Genomic DNA, 19,144 nt, shown 5'->3' with positions numbered 1-19,144 from the left:
TGTCTCCAGCCATGGCCAGAAGTCCCCTGGGGGACGAAATCACCCCTGATTGGGAACCCCAGTGTTTAACATAAGTCATTTTTTTTTAATGAAAAATAACTATTTTCCACAACAAAAAATAGAGAGAAAAGTATCTCCTTAATAGAAGACAGCTGATTCTCATATCTATTCTGTCTTCAGTCATTTGTTTTGAAGAAACAATATGAAGAAGATCCAGCCGCTTGCAGATATATAGTTGGAAAAAGATGTATTTTTAAAGCCTTCAGATAATTTGGTATATTCTTTGATACTGTACCAAAAGTCTGCATGTGCTAGTTTCTTAAATTAGTTAAAATGGAATTCTAAATCATATCAATGAACTTGTAATAAATACTATGTTAAATTAATACCCATTGATCTGTCATGCATACTGAGTAGATCTTTTTACCTGTACCTGACTTTATAATATTATACATTGGTCATTTGGAAAGTATTGGTTCACATTTCTTTGGACAGTGTCAAAAACTCACTTTTGTTAGTATCACCACCAGTCTTACCAGAAAAGTCTTTTAAGTGTTGAGAAGTTGTCAAGTTCACAATAGAAGGTAGAAGTTTTCCAAAAATCCTGATATTTTTAGCTTGATGGCTTGAATTTTATCATTGGCAACAAATAACTTTAGAGTTATTTTCCTTGAAGTGACAGGCTCACTTTGTTCATTTTTGAAAGAATGACTGTGTCAATTGTACATTCAAATAACGATGGTGTTCGATGAAAACAGTGTTTCAAATCAAGATGGTGTTCTATGAAAAAAATGACTTACCGCCAAGTCACAAGTGCTTTTCCTTAACACAGCCATATTTCAGTATGTAAAAGTGCTTAATGCATACTTTCCACTTATTCAGAATATTAAAAAGAAGGACCAAGGTTTAAGAACACTATTAATTTTTACTCTATTTTATCAAGGATGTTCTTAAAGCAGATTTTTAACTGCAAGTGGCAGTGAATAATTGAATGACTTCTAATTCAGTTTGGTACCACTGCCTTGATTCATGCTCAGAAACCAGCAGTTTTACCCACTTTTGCTTTTATACATCCATAGCAAATGTCACACAATGTGAAGGGCAGGTAGTGTCTTAGTATTCTTATAAAAGCAGTTTTGACCTCTTGGGCCTCCTGAAGGAGGGGATAGGGGAGAATCCCAGAGGCCTGCAGACCACATTTAGAGAACCGCTGTTCAAATGAGCGCAGTGTATTAGTGTGGTGAAATTTTAAATTAAAAAGCCTGGTTTCTTTTAAAATAAAAAGACAATTACATTTTTAAGTCAAACTATTTAAAAGAGACAAGAAGAAATATACAATAAGAATATAAAGAACTAAAGAGAAAAAAACGGGAAAAAACCATGAATCTCATATTGACATTGATTGAAGTTAGAAGAATTTATTGCCCACCACCACTGCTTTATAAAATGTTCTTGCATATTCCAGTGTGAGGTTAGAGGAGTGAAAATATATTGGTTTACTAGCATTGCCTGTTAGGGAGGGTCAGTGCTTATAGAGGCAACTCTGGCTGGTTGTTGTAGAAAAGATTTCACGGAACTTGATGTGCTGAGTAAAAATAGGTCAGGAAACCTTTCTAAGGGTGGAATCCAGGAGAAGAATTTCTAAAACTGTTTGCTTTGTTGAAGGTTAAGCTTCCTCTACCCCTCTCTCTACTCCTAGCAGATATTTTACTAAGATAGTAACTCCTGAATTAATTTTTTAAATGCCCATTCTTATTTTATAGAGATGCAGATAGATCCTTGGATATTTTTGATGAGAGATTACATCCACTCACAGTAAGTGTCAGTTTTATTGAAGTGGTATTTTTCTCTTATACAGTTGTGTTTATTTCATGCTGATTTGCTTTGAAATTAAGTACTAGAAGAAAATTACTTCCTCCAGCTCGAAGTCAAATTCATCTTCCTTTAAGTCTTCTTCCCCACGCCATGTTGTGTCTAGTCATTTTCCCGAAGGCGTGTTGGATAAGGGGTTGATGGATATGAACCGAGTTGCACTTTGTATGAATAGTGAGCAGGTAAGTAAACATACCCAAGTAACAGAAAATGTATCTTTTTAAAGGATGATTTTCCCTAGCATCAAACAATATAAATATTTGTAAATAAACCTAATATGATAAGGCCTGTAAGAAGAAAATTAGAAAACTGTTTAAATTTTAAACGAATTAAAATGACAAAGTTTTAAAATTCACTTCTTCGGGTGCTCTGTAGCCACACGTGGCTGGCGACTGCTGTACAGGACAGCGCATTCTTCGAGCCTTATGGTTACAGGACACTGGGAATGTGTTTTCAAAGTTGATGACAGAAAAGTATGACATATGGTGATCAGCAAGACTTCTGAGCCTAAAAATATTGGGTTGGCCAAAAAGTTTGTTTGGTTAGTGAATATATTGTTCAATAAAATGCTTGGTGAAAATGAAAACTGTGTCTTTTATTTTTACTTAAAACCAAATGAACTTTTTGGCCAACCCAATAGTTTACATTTGGTTAGAATTCTGTGGGGAGGAACGTGGAAATACATAAATTTTCTGCGGTTGTGCCTGTATTTTTCTTTAATGAATGGTGGTGAGTACTGGATCACTGTGGTATTTTAGGATCCCATTGTTTATATTTAAAAGACTACAAGACATGTCACCCAACCAAAATTATTTTAAGGGGCACGTGGGCCCAAGTGTGAAGACTGCTATCTTAAGGGTACTTTTAAGTATTTTTCTTCCATGGATACATAAATTGCATTTTTTCTCCTTTCAGCGAGAAAAGATGCCAGAGGAATACTTCGAGCATGATCCTGAACACAAATTCATTTACAGATTTGTTCATACTCTTTGTAGTGCCGCACAGCTAACTGCTGAAAGTGCAGTAGTAACTTTGGTAAGATATTTTTTCTTTCATAAAGCATCTGTAGAAATTTCTGTCTTGTACACATGGTATGGTCCTGTTTTTCCCAAATGAAAGTAGGTTCCTGAAATGATCATTAGCACTTTATTAAGAGAAACCTATCAAAAGAAAGTAAAGTATACACATTTGAGCTTTAATAATCATTATGATTTAAAATGTTGCCATTGCTTTTCTCATCACAAAACAATTGCTATTAAAGGCAGCAGGAGAGATTTCTGGTTTCTCCTTCCACGCCTGAGGGGACACATGCACGCACAGTGCACACACGCACACACAGACGACGCATGTTGTGGTGGTAGGGCGGGGCAATAACTGAACGCTCTGGTCCACAGGCAGAAACAGGTTCCGGGTAGTTTGAAGCTGAGTCCCAGACTGTACTGCCTAGGCAGTTCTGATGTGTGTCCTGACTGAGAACTACTGCCCTCAGTTCTCTGTTCCGTGGATAATGGATAATGGTGTTAACCATCCCTGCTGTCCTCTTATTGCCTGCATGTGAAGTTGCCCAGGACTAGGGTGCCAGTAGGACTTCAGAAGGCTTTACTCTAGTTAGCCTGCTAAGCTACAGCTGTGTAAGGACCTTTTTGTCATCCATTCCTAATTCCTATGGTAAGATTTTATCATTTGAATAATAAATCATATTCAAGTGAGAGGCAGTTGGGATTGTTTTACTTCTCCCTATAGCAGACCTGTAGGGGGGAAAGTCAGCTGCGTGGTCTGCAGGGAAGGAATACTTAGGCCACTCACTGCCTGCTCCTATCAAGGCAGAATTTAGGACAGGAGGCTTGTCCTTTTGAAAAGAGACCCCTCAGTGGGTACTGGATCAGACACAGGCCTTTTCTTGGAGCTACAGGCCACTTGGAGTGCTTAGCACATGCTTGAGAGAGGCAGGAATGGTGCTTGCATATGGAGAGCTAGGAAATGCAGGAAAGAGAGTGTTTGGGTTGGAAGAGAGGCATTTCTTTGTAGACAAGTTAAGCTTGATGTACCTGTGAGACAGCAGAATGGCAGTGTCTAGTAATCATTTGAATATATGGGATTGGAGCATGAATCTGAGCTAGAGGGAGGGCATTAAGTGTAGCTGTTCAAATGCAGAGAAAGTATGTAAAATAAAAAGTGGGTAGAAGATAGATCTGTAGGGACTGTCAGCACTTAAGGGACAGATCCCCAGAGGAGTGGCTACAGTGGTAGGAAACCCAGCAGAGAACCCTAAGAGACACCAGGAGAGGTTCAAGAAGGAGAGTATGGTCCAAACGCTAAATGCTACCAAGAAGTTGCTCATGTCATAAATACCATGTCACTGAATACCTACTCTGTGTCACTTTTCTACATGTGGGGGGTGGAGGAGAGAACAAGTTGGATAAATAAAGTTCTTGCCTTTATGGAGCAAGTGTGGAAGACGTAAATTTTTTTTTTTTTTTTTTTAATCGGAGTACAGTTGATTTACAGTGTTGTGCTAGTTTCAGGTGTATAGCAAAGTATAAGTGTTTTTTTTAATGAGTGTTTTTTAAAAGATGACTATTTCAAGTAGTGGTAAAAACCATGAAGAGAAAGCAAGGTAAAGGGATAAAGTGATTAGAGGGGCTTACTAGAAAGCTCAGGAAGAGCCTCTTTAAAGAGGTAATGTTTGAACCCAGGACGTGGCTGAACTGAGGAAGATCAGGTACGCTGGCATTACGGGCAGAGGGGACAAGTGCAAGGCTCTGAGACAGGAACTTGTTCTGTGTGTTCAAGGAAAAGCAAGGTGGCCATTGTGATCCGAGCGGGGAATGAGGGAAAGAGCATAGGTGATGAGGTCACGGAAGGACAAGGCCGTACCGCACAGGGCCTCGTAACTTGCAGGCCACGGGAAGAAGGTATTTGTTTGATGGGAAACCTCTGGCAGATCTGGAGCAGGCGCATAAAGTACTCTTAATTTAAGAGGCTCTCCTGGCTGCTTTGGGGAGAACAGACTGTAGTCTGTTGGGAGGCAGAGAAGTTAGGCAGTGGCAGTGATACAAGTCAGAAGTGACAGACAGAAAAGCGGTCAGGGTCCCAGTGAAGGTAGAGATAACAAGAAGTTCTAACAGATTGGAGCAGGATACACTCAAGTGCAGGTGTTTGGTCTCAGCGACTGGGCGTGTGGCAGTGCTCTTTCATTTATGAGGGGAAGGCCTGGGGAGTGGAGCTCTGGGACGAAGAGCTCTGGGTGGTTTGTGTGAAGGCACCGGTGACCACGGCAAGAGTAGTCTCTGTAGAGTGGTAGCAGCAGGAGGCTGACTGAAGTGGGTTAAGGAGAGGATGGGAGATGAGGAGCTGGCCTCAGCCCTGAGGACGCCGTCGAGGGGCAGTGGGGGACAGGCTGGGGACATGGAAGCATTCACACTGGAGGAAGCCTCTGACAGAGAGGGAGAAGTTGTTCAAAAAGAGACTAACTGTGGGCACAGTGCTCTGCAGAAGTGAGGTGGGATCAACTTCATTCATAGGAGAGTTAGCTTCAGTGAAAAGAAAGAAATCTCGCTTCCTCCGAGACAGGAGGGCAAGTGGGATAAATGAATATCGGCACGTGTACCAAGTTTGCCAGTACAAAGGTGAGAGGAAGTTGAGAGATTGCCAGTGTCGTTTCAGTGCCTCTGATTAGTCCCATAAAGTAGAGAGTTGAACCTTGCGGGGAGAGTCGTTCTTAGGGTACTAGAGAGTGCTGAGTTCTTTGGGGAATGGGAGCCGAATTTCACTAAGAACATATAATCTCAATACCCGTGTTTGAAAACACAGTAGAGTTTGGAGGGCATGGGCGAATCTGAGCTGTCAATCTGATAACCCTTCAGAGAGTAAACAGACTCTTTAAAACTGGACATTTTTCTTTTTGTCAAATGGCATGTACACTCTTCTACAGAGGTAACAACAAATCACAGCTTCCCTCTCTAATCTTTGCTCAGCTGTTAACTCCACCCGGTTCTTTGTAGGGTAGACATTTGATACATGTAAAAGAAACCATGAAATCATCTCACAAACCGGCAGGTTTAGAGGAGCCCCAGGGATACAGACACAGGCAGGTCTTCCCACCTTAAAACCAAAAGAATTGACTAAGCTGCAGATTCTGTAAGACAGAAATGAATAATGAAATGATAATGGAGATGTGAAAAATGGGGGATATGAAAAGGACTACCCTTTGTATGCACGTGTGTTCCTTAAAAAGGCACTAAAATATGGGAATACTTGCCAGCTGTCAAGCCCCTTTGGACTGCCTGTCCTGCTGTGCCACGCAGCAGCCACTGGGAGGCTCTCTTGACCACCCGTTTTTATCTTCAAGTTCATGCCACAGAAGGACTGGTGACTCTGAAGAGAAGGTAAAGATGTGCTCAGGCTTACCAGAATTTTACACACTCAAGCGTTATGTAAAACCGCCATGCAACCACCACCAGTCTTGTAGTTAACATTGCACGTGATAGGCACTCAAGCGTTTACTGACCAGTTGAAGTCGACACTGGGCTGTATGTGCTGCCCTTGACAAGTGGGAAGGTAATAACACAATGCGTGTCTTTAGAATGCCCTTTGCTGAGATGTCCTTTCATTCCTGTGACCAAAATTGGGTTGGAAATTCACACGGGCAGAGTAGAAATATCAGACTAACAGAAATATCTGACTTACAACTGTGACCTGGCCTCTGGCCTTGGCTTGGCTGAGCAAAGTCTTTGTAGAACCTAGGACTAAAAGGGTTGTCAAAAAGAGATGAAATCTCTCATTCCTAACAATTCTTATCACAGCACTTAAACTGAACTAAAATCAAAGATCAGTGCTCTACTTTTGCAGGTTTACTTAGAAAGGCTTTTAACTTATGCTGAGATCGACATTTGCCCCACTAACTGGAAAAGAATTGTTTTGGGAGCCATTCTTCTTGCCTCCAAGTTTTGGGACGATCAGGCTGTATGGAATGTGGACGACTGCCAGATCCTCAAGGACATTACAGTTGAGGACATGTGAGTTTGTAAGGTTACCGTGAACTTTCTAACCATTTTCCAATACCTCATTTGCTCTCATAAAGTTGACATTTTTAAGAAATGTTACATTTTAAGAAAGGTTACCTTGTGCAGAGAGCTGAAATAGACATAAAATTACAGACTTCTTTCTATCTAGCTGTAGTATAACAATTTGTATTTCCCCTCATTAATTGGTAGGTCTTGATGTGTTATTGTTGTAATATTCTGCTTGATAAATTGAAATTATTTTTCTGGTGGTTTTTGCCAAACATTTTACAAGCTCACTACCAGAACAACATGGTACAGTCAGTAACTTGACAGCTTTCTTAAAGCTGTCTACCAGGTCCAGTCCATTTTTAAGGGGCACATGCCTGGTCTTTGAAGCAAGTGGCCACTGTTAAGGTCTTAGGGCCTCTAGACTACTGACAGGTTCTAATTTCAACCTGAGTCACCCATTGTGTATTTGCTTTTGCTGGTCTTTTTCTCCTTTTGATCTGAGGTTCTGTTGTTACAGAAACTAGGATGTACAGGTAGCCACATATAAAGGTTTCAGATCCCTGTGTTCCTGTCTCCTCCCCTAAAGTCTGCTGAGTTAGGAAACACCTACCTCTCAGGTAGTCCGGGAAGCATCCCTGGGGCCTCACCCAGGGCACTCAGCAAACACAGCGGCACTTTGTGGGGCCTTGAGTTAACTAGGCAGGTTCTCCTCACGGATGGCACGCTCACATGGGCATGAAACGCCAGGCTTCCAATCTGGCTCTGGTGAAGGGCCCCAAGGGTGGGAAGCAGGATGAGCCAGAGAGGTAATTCCAGCAGACTCTCGAAGTGCCCGCTTGACAGTGAACCTGTCTTTGTGGGTGGCATTCAGGAAAATGGGAAAGGACACCTCTTGATTATATTGGACAGCAGAGGCCGATCAAGATGGCAGGCAGGGGCAAGAGTTTGTTTTTGTTACCTTTGCCCCTTACTCTAGATAATTCACAATTACCAAAGTGCATATTTACAGCTGAAGCGAGGAAAGTTGTGACTAAGAGAAGGGACCAGTGACTGTCAGTAGCTGTCAAAGTGGCTTTTGGTGAAAATGCCCACTTTGGTGATCATGTAAACCAGGTGGTCATGGTGATATTGCTGGTAGCGATCTTAGCGAACAGTGTAACAGCAGATAATGAATTTGAAATGAATAGAAGTACTTTTGGAAGTTGCAGAAACTAAAGTGACGTTGACCAACACTATCATCAGTCTTTAAACTGGTCCCTTGAAGGAAGGAAAATTTGTAATCGTGAACACCATCCCTGCCATCATGGCAGCTGAAATTTTCCCAGAATCTGCAACTGAGCTGACTGGGGCTCTGGTTCCAGGTACAACATCCGAGAACATGCAGGGAAACGTGTGGGTGTTCACAGACATTGAGCCCAGGAGCATTGGCGGCACTGTCCAGCTATGAAGAAACTAATTCTAAACAACGCTTTTCTGTGTAGAACGGAGAATCACCAGGAGTTATGTTTATAATAGGCTGCTTTTGTTTATGATCTTTGGAAGTTGGAAAGCATTACAACAAAGTGTTTAATACACATTTGTTTCATCCCTCTGCTGTTGACTACTATTTGTAATGGTCTCATTTTGAGTCTGAATTGAAAAATTGCTGTCTATCAGCTTTTCCTTAAAACTTTCTAACATCTCTGTGTCTTGTTAAATATATATTTCCCTTCAAAAGAGTAAGTTAAACTGAGCAGCTGCTGTTCAGACAGTTTGCTGCGCCTGTAAGTGGTAGGCTCTTCAGCCACCTAGCCATTTAAGAACAGCAGAAAACACAGAAGATGCATATTCTGTAGGCATAATGCTTTTCTTCAGTGATTAAAGCTCTATTAATAGACATGTTAATCCTATGAAGTACTGTATTTCCACACAATTAAAATGTATTAGTGGAGAAAATATAAAAGGGATAGTGAAGTGCATTTATTCCTGTAGTAAATTAAGTCCTGATTAGCTGATTATCAAAACATTATCTGATTTACATTGCTATCGACTTCTGGCCGTATGAACAGGAAATTAATTTTGGAAGTAGGTTCAGTTAGGTTTAAAGTTCAACAAATGAGAAACCTCATTTCTGCTCATACTCTGCTCTCCATACAGGAGAACATGGAGCATTTGTTGATTTATCCAATGGATAAAATATTAACACTTTAAAACCAAGAAACCAAATGTATTGTAAAATAAGCCACTTGCATGTTTGTTTGGGTATTTATCATTTTTATATAATCAACTCTCTAAAGTGATTGCTGTGGAAAGTGGTAAGATTTACTCTAATTTTATATTTATTTACTTAAACATTTGGCAAGCAAATGGCTGGATATGGTCATATAGCAGAAGCCTGCTCCCAGCACTCTACTTTCCCACTTCATTGAATTCGTCCTCTGTGGGCGTGTGCAGTCTGTCCTGGCAAGGGGCGGTAGGTCTGAACATTCTGGGCTGCTCTCCTAACACCGGGGGAAACAACTGCTCTATCAGAGGTCGTATCGTAAAGTGGGTTTAGTCTAGCTGAGACATAATCTTACTGCCTTCCTAAGCTTAAAAAGTGCATCCTGTCCTGTCATGGTGACGACAACTCACCCTAGTAAGGTTTTAAGGTGAACAGAAACTTGCATTATGCCCTTTGACACAGCCCCATGCACGGGGTGGGGGTGGGGGGATTCCCTTTCCCATCGAATGTAGCTTATTTATTTATTTACTTGAGATGAATCCTTGTTGCCTCAAGAGTTTTCCCCCCTCAGAGATAATAGCAGTGGCTCTCGATGGATCCCTTGGTTGCCGTGGTGATGTGCCCACTCCTTGTGTTGGCTCGTCTCCACCTCAGTGAGCCCCTTCCTGTCCTCAGCCCGGTGCAAATGTCTGCAAGCTCTTCAGAGCTAATAAACAGCATCCATCATTCCTTTCATCTGATCACTATAGCGGGGCCTTGTGAGTGAGTGTGGAGCATGACTCGTACAGCTGCACTAATGGAACTCTGAAGAATGAGCCCCTGAGTCAGCAGCATGAGTGCATAAGAGGGCCATAACCTCTTCCCCCTTGTCCCAGACTCAAAGTGCTGGGACGCAGAAAGGACCACAAATAGCTGTACCTTGTTTGAACATTAGGGTATTAATCCAGCTGGGTAGCCATTATTTGTTTCAGAACAGTATTTAGAGCCATCCTAGTAGCTCAGAATGGTATTTTTGAAGATAGCCCATTTGACTGAAATTGTCCTGTGTTGGTTTTGTCTTCTCCTCCTCCCCCAGGAATGAGATGGAAAGGCACTGCCTGGAGCTACTTCATTTTAATATTAATGTTCCTTTCAGTGTGTATGCCAAATACTACTTTGACCTTCGCTCCTTAGCAGATGACAACAACCTGAATGTTCTATTCACTCCTCTTAGCAAAGAAAGAGCACAGAACTTAAAGGTAAGGCTGTGAAGTCACTAACTGGGGTTTTCTGTCAGCCACTGAAGCCACATCTGTAGCTAAATTATATTAAGCAGTGATTAGGAAAATGGAAAGCTGTTAACAGTTTGAAGAGCTTATTGACCCGTTGGCATCATATTTCCTGTGTCTTTTGTGGTTTATACAGGGATCCCACATTATAAAAAAAAAAATTGTCTCTTCTGTAACCATAATTCAGAATACTTTAAATCATATTTAATCTGTTCTTAATGGTTTTCCATTTGAACCTCTACACTTACATATAACCATACATGAATAATTTCTTAAAATTGTATCCCTAATCATATGTACCTACATAATCTACTTACCACTCTTAACTGTCTTTTTTTTTTTTAATAATTGATGTTTTGGACTATTTCTACTGTCTTGATATTTTGAATAAATAAATAAATGTATTTATTTATTTATGGCTGCATTGGGTCTTCGCTGCTGCACGCGAGCTTTCTCTAGCTGCGGCGGGCGGGGGCTGCTCTTCATTGCGGTGCGCAGGCTTCTCATTGCAGTGGCTGCCCTTGTTGCAGAGCACGGGCTCTAGAGCGCAGGGTCAGTAGTTGTGGCGCACAGGCTTAGTTGCTCCTCGGCATGTGGGATCTTCCCGGACCAGGGCTCAAACCCGTGTCCCCTGCATTGGCAGGCGGATTCTTAACCACTGCGCCACCAGGGAATTCCCTCTTAACTGTTTTTTACTCAGCTTGCAGTTCGTGTGTGTGTGTGTGTGTGTGTGTGTGTGTGTGTGTGTATGTGTATCACAGTTCAGTCCCATGAGTTTATTAGACAAAGCATCCGTGGCTAACCTGAGAGACCTATACTTGGAAGGTATAATGTGGATTCAGATACTGGCTGTAGAAAGTACATGAGTTTTTAATATAAATGGTAACGTACATGGAACAAAGTAATACTTATGGCTTATGATTTTTGGTGGGTATACAGCAAAATTCACAACTGAAATGAACACATTTAAAATGGATACTTTCTGTGGTACCTTGGTGGTACTTTAGAATAAGATGTTTTTCTACCATAATTTATGTGCAAGTGAAATAGCACCTTTCAGCGCTTGTCATTAGACCTCTCCTACCTTCAGCACATACCTACCTGATTAAAATTTTCTTAGAGTATGTAATAACTAATGAAAACTGAATAGAAGTTGAATAGCTGAGTAAACACTGATTTTGCCCAAGTGTATGTCCATTACGTTTAAGGATCACGTGTGTAGGTAACAGATGATATTGCTATTAGGAGCCTATCATTAGGAACCCAATTTTTAAGTAACTCTAAGTTATTAGGGCAAGTTACCCCTTGCCCCAGCAATCTAATCATAGCCCTTAAAGGTTATTACCTTAGGGAATTGTCAGTTAGTGTAGATATCAGCTATCCAAAGTAGCAGTAACTATGAACTATCTAAACGAATGTAGATGTGTGGCTTATCAATGATGCTTTTTTTGTTTTTTTAAGGTCCGAACATTTTTTTTTCCCCCTAATTATACCTATGTTCTACCTGATTGACTTTCCTAGGCCATTTCCAGATTGTGTGACGACGAATACAAAGACGTGTGTAGAGCTGCTATGAGAAGGTCTTTCAGCGCTGATAATTTCATTGGTATTCGGCGCTCCAATGCCATCCTCTCTTAAGGGAGAAGTGAGGGGTTGTAACATCATAAACCCCTCGAAACAAGGACTGGAGAAATAGCACCTCTCCTGCTCAGAAACCAGCAAAGTTAGTATTTTCACCTTAAAGAAAGACATTGAATTCAAGAGACTCATGGACAAGCGAAGATTATGCTCATAGGAAAGAACGGGACCTCGTCAATGTAACACGCTCTTCTGTCCTTTTTATTGTAAACAGAGTTACAAAAACCACTCCAAAGCTAAAAGCTCCCAATCCATGCACAGATATCTGCTCCCAATCGACACACAGATATCTGATAGCTGAGAACTATGTGAGGTTTTTTAATTAATAGCTTAAATTTTTAGACTTTAAAGACTTTAGACTTTAACTATATAAAGACTTTTAACTATTTAAAGACTTTAGACTTTAACTATATAAAGACTTTTAACTATTTAAAGACTTTAGACTTTAACTATATAAAGACTTTTAACTATTTAAAGACTTTAGACTTTAACTATATAACTTCTATGTTTTTCTTGCCTCACTGTCCCATACTGCTGCATATTCCTTTAGAATCAGTGCAGTATTACCATCAAAAAATGGGACTCCAAAAAAAAACAAAAAAAAAACAAAAAAAGAAAAAAACAAAAAAAAACAAAAAAAGAAAAAAACAAAAAAAAACAAAAAAAAGAAAAAAACAAAAAAAACAAAACAAAAAACAAAAAAAAACAAAAAAAACAAAAAAAACAAAAAAACAAAAAAAAACAAAAAAAAGAAAAAACAAAAAAAACAAAAAAAGAAAAAAAACAAAAAAAAACAAAAAACAAAAAAAAGAAAAAACAAAAAAACAAAAAAAGAAAAAAACAAAAAAAAACAAAAAAAAGAAAAAAACAAAAAAAAACAAAAAAAGAAAAAAACAAAAAAAAACAAAAAAAGAAAAAAAACAAAAAAAAGAAAAAAAACAAAAAAAACAAAAAAAGAAAAAACAAAAAAGCAAAAAAAGAAAAAAACAAAAAGAAAAAAACAAAAAAACGAACAAAAGAAAAAAACAAAAAAACGAACAAAAGAAAAAAACAAAGAAAAACGAAAACAAACAAAAAAAACAAAAAAAAACAAAAAGAAAAAAAAGAAAAAAACAAAAAAAAACAAAAAGAAAAAAACAAAAAAAACGAACAAAAGAAAAAAACAAAAAAAACGAACAAAAGAAAAAAACAAAGAAAAACGAAAACAAACAAACAAAAAAAAACCAAAACAAAAAACAAAAAAAAGAAAAAACAAAAAAAAGAAAAAACAAAAAAAAACAAAAAGAAAAAAACAAAAAAAACGAACAAAAGAAAAAAACAAAGAAAAACGAAAACAAACAAACAAAAAAAACAAAAAAAAACAAAAAAAAGAAAAAACAAAAAAAAGAAAAAAACAAAAAAAACAAAAGAAAAAACAAAAAAAAAACAAAAAAAAGAAAAAAACAAAAAAAAGAAAAAAACAAAAGAAACAAAAAAAGAAAAAAACAAACAAAAACAAACAAACAAACAAACAAAAAAACAAAAAAAACACACACACAAAAAACATGGGACTCCTAACAACTCATAAAGCCAAACTTCGGAACAGACTGTTGTAGCATCGTTAGGTTTTGCAGGGTTCTTCCTCCCTACTATATCATTGAAGCTGCTAGTCATTATTGGCAATCAATTTAAACCAAAAAGCTGCTGAATAACACATGTCATCCAAATTCTTTGCAGGCAGTACTTATTAGCATATTAGCATGTTTGCGATCATAAACAGAGAAAGTAGATTATTTCCTTCTATTGGGTCCGTGCTGCATTTCTTGTTAACTATAATGGTGCTTCTGATTTTGTGATGATTTTCCTCTTTGTTCTATACTTGTATTAAAGGATATTTTCATAATTCCAGCCAACATGGTGGTCCAGTAATTAACAAGCCGGTGATGAAATAGAAGGTGTCCCAAAAGTCTTACAACAATTTTAAGCTTTAATATAGTGTGCTTGGATACTCCAGAACACTGTCGCAGAAGTATAAATGCTAGACTGGCAAAACATCACTTGAAACTTTAATCGAATTTCTTCTAAACTCATTTACTTTTGTACATTTTAAACATTAAGCTTTTATTTTTTTATTTTTTATTTTTTTTAATTAATTTATTTAATGGCGTGTTCGGTCGTTTCTGTGTGAGGGCTTTCTCTAGTTGTGGCAAGCGGGGGCCACTCTTCATTGCGGTGCGCGGGCCTCTCACTGTCGCAGGCTCTCTTGTTGGGGACACAGATTCGAGCCCTGGCTTGGGAAGGCCCGTGAGCCACAATTACTGAGCCTGCGCGTCTGGAGCCTGTGCTCTGCAACAAGAGAGGCCGCGATAATGAGAGGCCCGCGCACCGCGATGAAGAGTGGCCCCCACTTGCCACAACTAGAGAAAGCCCTCGCACAGAAACGAAGACCCAACACAGCCATAAATAAATAAATACATAAATTTTAAAAAATAAAAAATAAAACAATAAACGCTTAACGTTTAAAATTTACAAAACTAAATGAGTTTAGAAGAAATTCGATTAAACTTTCAAATGATGTTTTGTAAGTTTGTGGCATTTATACTTCTACAAGTATCAAAGCTTAAAATTGCACTAAGACTTGAGGGGATACCTCCCCTCCTCTTTTTAAAATAGTCCTTTGCAAGGCTGGGCTGCTTACCTGCTTGATCACCTAAGTTTCTTTTTTCTAGATTTGGTAAAGGAATTATGAACAACAGTGTTAATTCACATGTAATAAATTGAAAGGAACTGGACCCTAATAGTAGGGACAGGAGAGTAAGTGATACGAAACAGCTTTTCTATCCTGTGTGTTAACCTGGCTGTAGGTGTCTCACTTCAAGTTCTATTTAAGAGGAAACATATAAACCTTAGGAACCCTTACCTCAGGCTTTAAAAGGCAGGGAGGTCCAGTAATCAGTCTTTTTGGAGATTGGTAACGATGTCACCTAAACTTGAAATATTAAAAAAAAAAAGTGTTCTCAACTATGTGAAATCTTTCTCCTCCTACCTTCTCAAATGTAATCCTAGGAATTTTGCCTGTAAACAAAGCATTTCTGGGCCAGAAGTACTTTCTCTCTTTATAGCAAGGCTTCACATTATACTGAGTGCTGCAGGTTCCATCATTTTTAAGGGACAGAGACATAAATGATAAATAATGGTATATAAAATACTACAATCTACCACCTCAAAAAATATTGTTTATGGAGTTTGGAGCTTGGAAATTCAAGTACTGATTGCAGTTTTATTTTGAAAAGAATGCTACAACTTATGTGGTTTTTCTTCCTCATGTTTATATTAAAAGAAAAGCTAATAAACTCTATTAATTAAAATATATGGCTACTGTGTTTGTAACACTTCTCACTATTCACATAACATTACAACTCTGCCTAACTCAAATGTTTTCAGTCAGCTCTGATAGTCGGGCCTTAAAGCATTTTCAAACTAACCATTCATAAGTTGTTTTGACCCCTGCCTTTAGTTAAGATGTAGACATTTATTTCTTCAGCTTACGCTCTTTTCAACCTGAAGATAATCTAGTACACTTAAAATCACTGGCTACAGTGCTCAGTGGCATAATGCATTAGATGGCATTTTTGAATTGTTTGTTATGGTGCCAAGATGGAAATGCACATTGAAAGATAAAAGTAGGTAAATACACAGAGAAAGGAATTACAGGAATACTGTAGAATCAGAACTTGTTGTTTGAGGGTTTCAAGCAATTGAACAGGGAAGAAAATGGAAGAACAGGAAGCAGTAGCATTGTGGTTGCTGTTAGGAGGGTGACTTTTACACAAGCCCCGGAATTTGACGTTAACCTGCTACTTCACTTAACATTCAGGTGGAAATACACCAGATCGCTGAAGTTTCTTTTAGACCCTAGCCACTGCACTTGAGCAATATTCCATCAGTCCTGATAGTATTGCCGTCGTATTTCATCCACCTTAGTTCCCTTCCTGAGGTCACATCTTTAACTTTGTTCTTGTTAAGTTGCTGATGAGGAGAAATGATCTGATTTAGTACAGAAGGGAAAAAAAATCTATCACAAGTCACTGTTTATATCAATAGTTTGCACCGCGTAGTAATATGCCAGTTACTAAGCAGAAATGCTGACATATCTCGAGTGGTCGAAGGTTTAAAAAAAAAAAAAATTGGGGGTAGGAACATTGGGCATGACTGTAGCTTCAAGAACAAGTTGGTAGAATAAGGGGAATCGCTAAAAATTGCTTTTCCCCTTCAGCTTTAATTCTAGAGGCAATACAGCCATTTTAATAAATGGGAAATTGAGGCAACTTAAGGTAAAAATTTAAACATCACAAAGTAGGTTCTCCAACAAATATGGGGCATGGAAACTAGTTATTAAGAGGGTGGCAACTATGGCATTTTTTTCCAGATTTTTATACCGAGGAAGGGTTTGTTCCCTAAAGTAGTAAGACTATAAAAGAATATCTGACTACCTGAACTCAAATTTTACTTTTTCGCTTTTAAAAAAAAATTATTTTTCTCTATTGGAATACTGACATCTGTGCAATTTTAACTCTGGTATACCGTGAACTGAACTTTATTCTTTACAAGGAAAAGACAAAAGTTTGAAATGTATGTTTGAACCAAATTAAATTGCCATTTTTGTATGTTAAATTCATGTGGTTGACCCTAAGACAACTTCTTAGGGCCCAGTGTTTCTGGTTAAGAGAAATTTTTTCCACCCTGTATCAGATTCCATCATGACCCTATTCTTTCACATTTACTCCTACTGTACCCTGTATGCCCATTATTGAAATTCAACAGCACTAAATCCTAGTTTTACAACAGGTCAAATTTCATTTCTTAGTTTTCCCATTCTATAAAATATACCATTCCTTGATTTTTGAAAAATGCTGAAGCCAGTATTTACTGGAAAACAATTCACTCTGTATTCAGGTTATGCAATGTTTTTGGAAATGTTTACCTATAGCGTGTAGGTTAGCTAAAATCTTTCATCACCCAAGACTTCTCTCTAACCACATGTAAAATGACTACGACTGTTCCCTCACCCAGAAGCCGCATTCTTGAGTATAGAGCTATTTGGTAAAGCACTTGACAGCTGGTAGGGGCTCTCCCAGGGGTAAGTGCTAATTTCTATGCAGAATCTGTAGATTACACCCAGCATCTATCAAGTTAAGGATTAGATCACCTAAAATCTTAACTGTTAGCCACTCACCAGCCTGGCCAGCCTGACACCGTGCCAGCAAGAATACAAAAGATCTAGGAGCCCTTCAGAGACACCTGGTCCCTTGTACACAGGTGCAATCTGTTTGGCTTCTGAGGCAATTTCCACTAGTCCATTTTAAATGGGTTTGGCAGATGAGATAACATGTACTTCATGTGAAAGAAATGTTATGAATACCAGTTTACGGTTTAGGATCTCTAACATGCAGAAAGAACCAGGAAAGTGAAGTAGTATAGAAATTAAGAGAAATCCAGAGTCAAATGAAGAGGTTAATGTTCTTTAAAAAAAAAAAAAAAAAAAAAGGAACAGGTTAGGTGATTACTTAACTGCTGTGAGGGCAGCTAAATAATTTGAATGTGATTAGAGAAAGTCAGTGACAGCCTCAGGACCTAAGGTCCTCAAGAATATGTCGATCTCTACTTCAAGACCTCAAATTACTCTGCTAGCTTTTTCTTACAACATCTATTCCTTCATCTTACCGTTCTCAATTCTACTGACCTTTACTTCTAGCTCCCCAGATGGTGGCCCTTGATCTCCTCACTGTGGGAACCGACTCTTCCAAACGCAGCGCATCAGTGTTCTGTCCACCTCCCACTGCCCTCTCTCAGCAAGGTCATCTCAGCTTCACCCTTTGACTCTCTGCTCGTGTCCAAGGTGGCAGTGCTTGATGTTGGTTACTACTGTGACCCATTTCTAAAACACTATCACCAGGTTCCAGGAAATACAGGATTTATATGGCTCACGGGCTAACTGGCCCCTTGTAATCCCCTTTAATCAACTACTTGAGCCCTCCTGTGTTCCCACAAAGTAGTTGTTCCCAATTTGCTGCACTCACTCCCCTGATCTGCCCACAACCCTAGATGTATCATCTGCTCAGGCTAGGCAGCAACCCCACCTTCCAAACTCCAAAACTCATTTCATCTGGCATTAGGAATAGATGCCTCACTTCTTAAGGTAACCCCTCTCATCTAAGGGAGAGGATTCCATCCCAACTCTTCAAATCAAATTTCTATATCCAACACCCCCACCACCAGGATGGTGGTGAGGATGGGGCAATTTGACTTTCCTCAGCCCTTGACATGTCCTAGTGTTTCTCAAGATGTGGTCTCCAGACCACCTGCCTCTCATGGGCTGAAAGTCCCTGTAAGAAATGAAGCTTCTCTAAATGCAATGTGGAATCCTAGAACAGATAAAGAACACCAGTGGAAAATCTGGTGAAATCCAAATGAAGTCTGGAGTTAACAGTAGTGCGTTAATGTTGACTTCTTAGTTTAACAAATGTGCTATGATAATATGTTAATATTAGGGCAAAATGGATATATCTTTGCAACTTTTCTGTAAACCTAAAATAATTCTAAAAGTTTACTAAAACAGAACAAAAAGACCTAATTCTTGGATCCCAAATTAATCTCAATTCCTGGAGCTGAAGCCTGGGAATCTACATTTCTAATAGGAACCCCAAATGATTCTTATGCAGACACAAATTTGAAAACTAGTCTTTCAATTCCCTTTCCATTCCATGCCTGAATGGCTGCTTCCTCCTTGTTTTACTTACCTTAACCTGATTGAATCTTTTAGATCCTCTCAACCCTAAAATATAAGTACTATCATTATCCCCCTTTCACAGATGAGAAAGTACTAAGATGCAGTACACAAATGAAGTACTAAGAGCTTAAGTAATTTGTTCAGGATCAACAGCCCATGAATGATGGAGCTGGGAGTTGAATCCCTAATCAGTCTAGCTCCCAAATCTATGCACAGAACCATTCTACTTCCTCTCATTCTGTTGCACGTAAGAGCTCTGTAACTAAATCACTAAAAGAAGCATTATTACCTATTTCTCCAACTTCCTAAGTCCAACAGTGCCCCCCTTTTCCACTGGGGGGAATGAACAATGAGAAAGCATTGGGAAGACGTGCCCACT

The 19,144-nt window shown here is 38.9% G+C and overlaps 1 protein-coding gene across 5 annotated transcripts in view; it reads left to right on the top strand.

Moving 5' to 3' along the window:
* Nucleotides 1-12,388, top strand: part of LOC130708915 (cyclin-Y-like protein 1) — a 34,053-nt gene extending 21,665 nt beyond the window's left edge. For 4 of the 5 annotated variants that reach the window (XM_057553333.1, XM_057553335.1, XM_057553334.1 and 1 more), the window contains 5 exons: nt 1,764-1,815; nt 2,788-2,907; nt 6,724-6,890; nt 10,166-10,328; nt 11,880-12,388. In XM_057553333.1, the coding sequence (XP_057409316.1) occupies nt 1,764-1,815; nt 2,788-2,907; nt 6,724-6,890; nt 10,166-10,328; nt 11,880-11,996 (619 nt within the window). In that variant the 3' untranslated portion in view covers nt 11,997-12,388. The remainder of the gene's footprint in view (nt 1-1,763; nt 1,816-2,787; nt 2,908-6,723; nt 6,891-10,165; nt 10,329-11,879) is intronic. The other variant, XM_057553337.1, reaches the window with a different exon arrangement.
* Nucleotides 12,389-19,144: the final 6,756 nt, after the last annotated feature.

The sequence above is a fragment of the Balaenoptera acutorostrata genome, chromosome 9 (genome assembly GCF_949987535.1).
Source record: "Balaenoptera acutorostrata chromosome 9, mBalAcu1.1, whole genome shotgun sequence".
NCBI classification, from domain to species: Eukaryota; Metazoa; Chordata; class Mammalia; order Artiodactyla; family Balaenopteridae; genus Balaenoptera; species Balaenoptera acutorostrata.
Note: the sequence above shows the minus strand (reverse complement) of the source record. Positions and strands in the feature narration are given on the sequence as shown.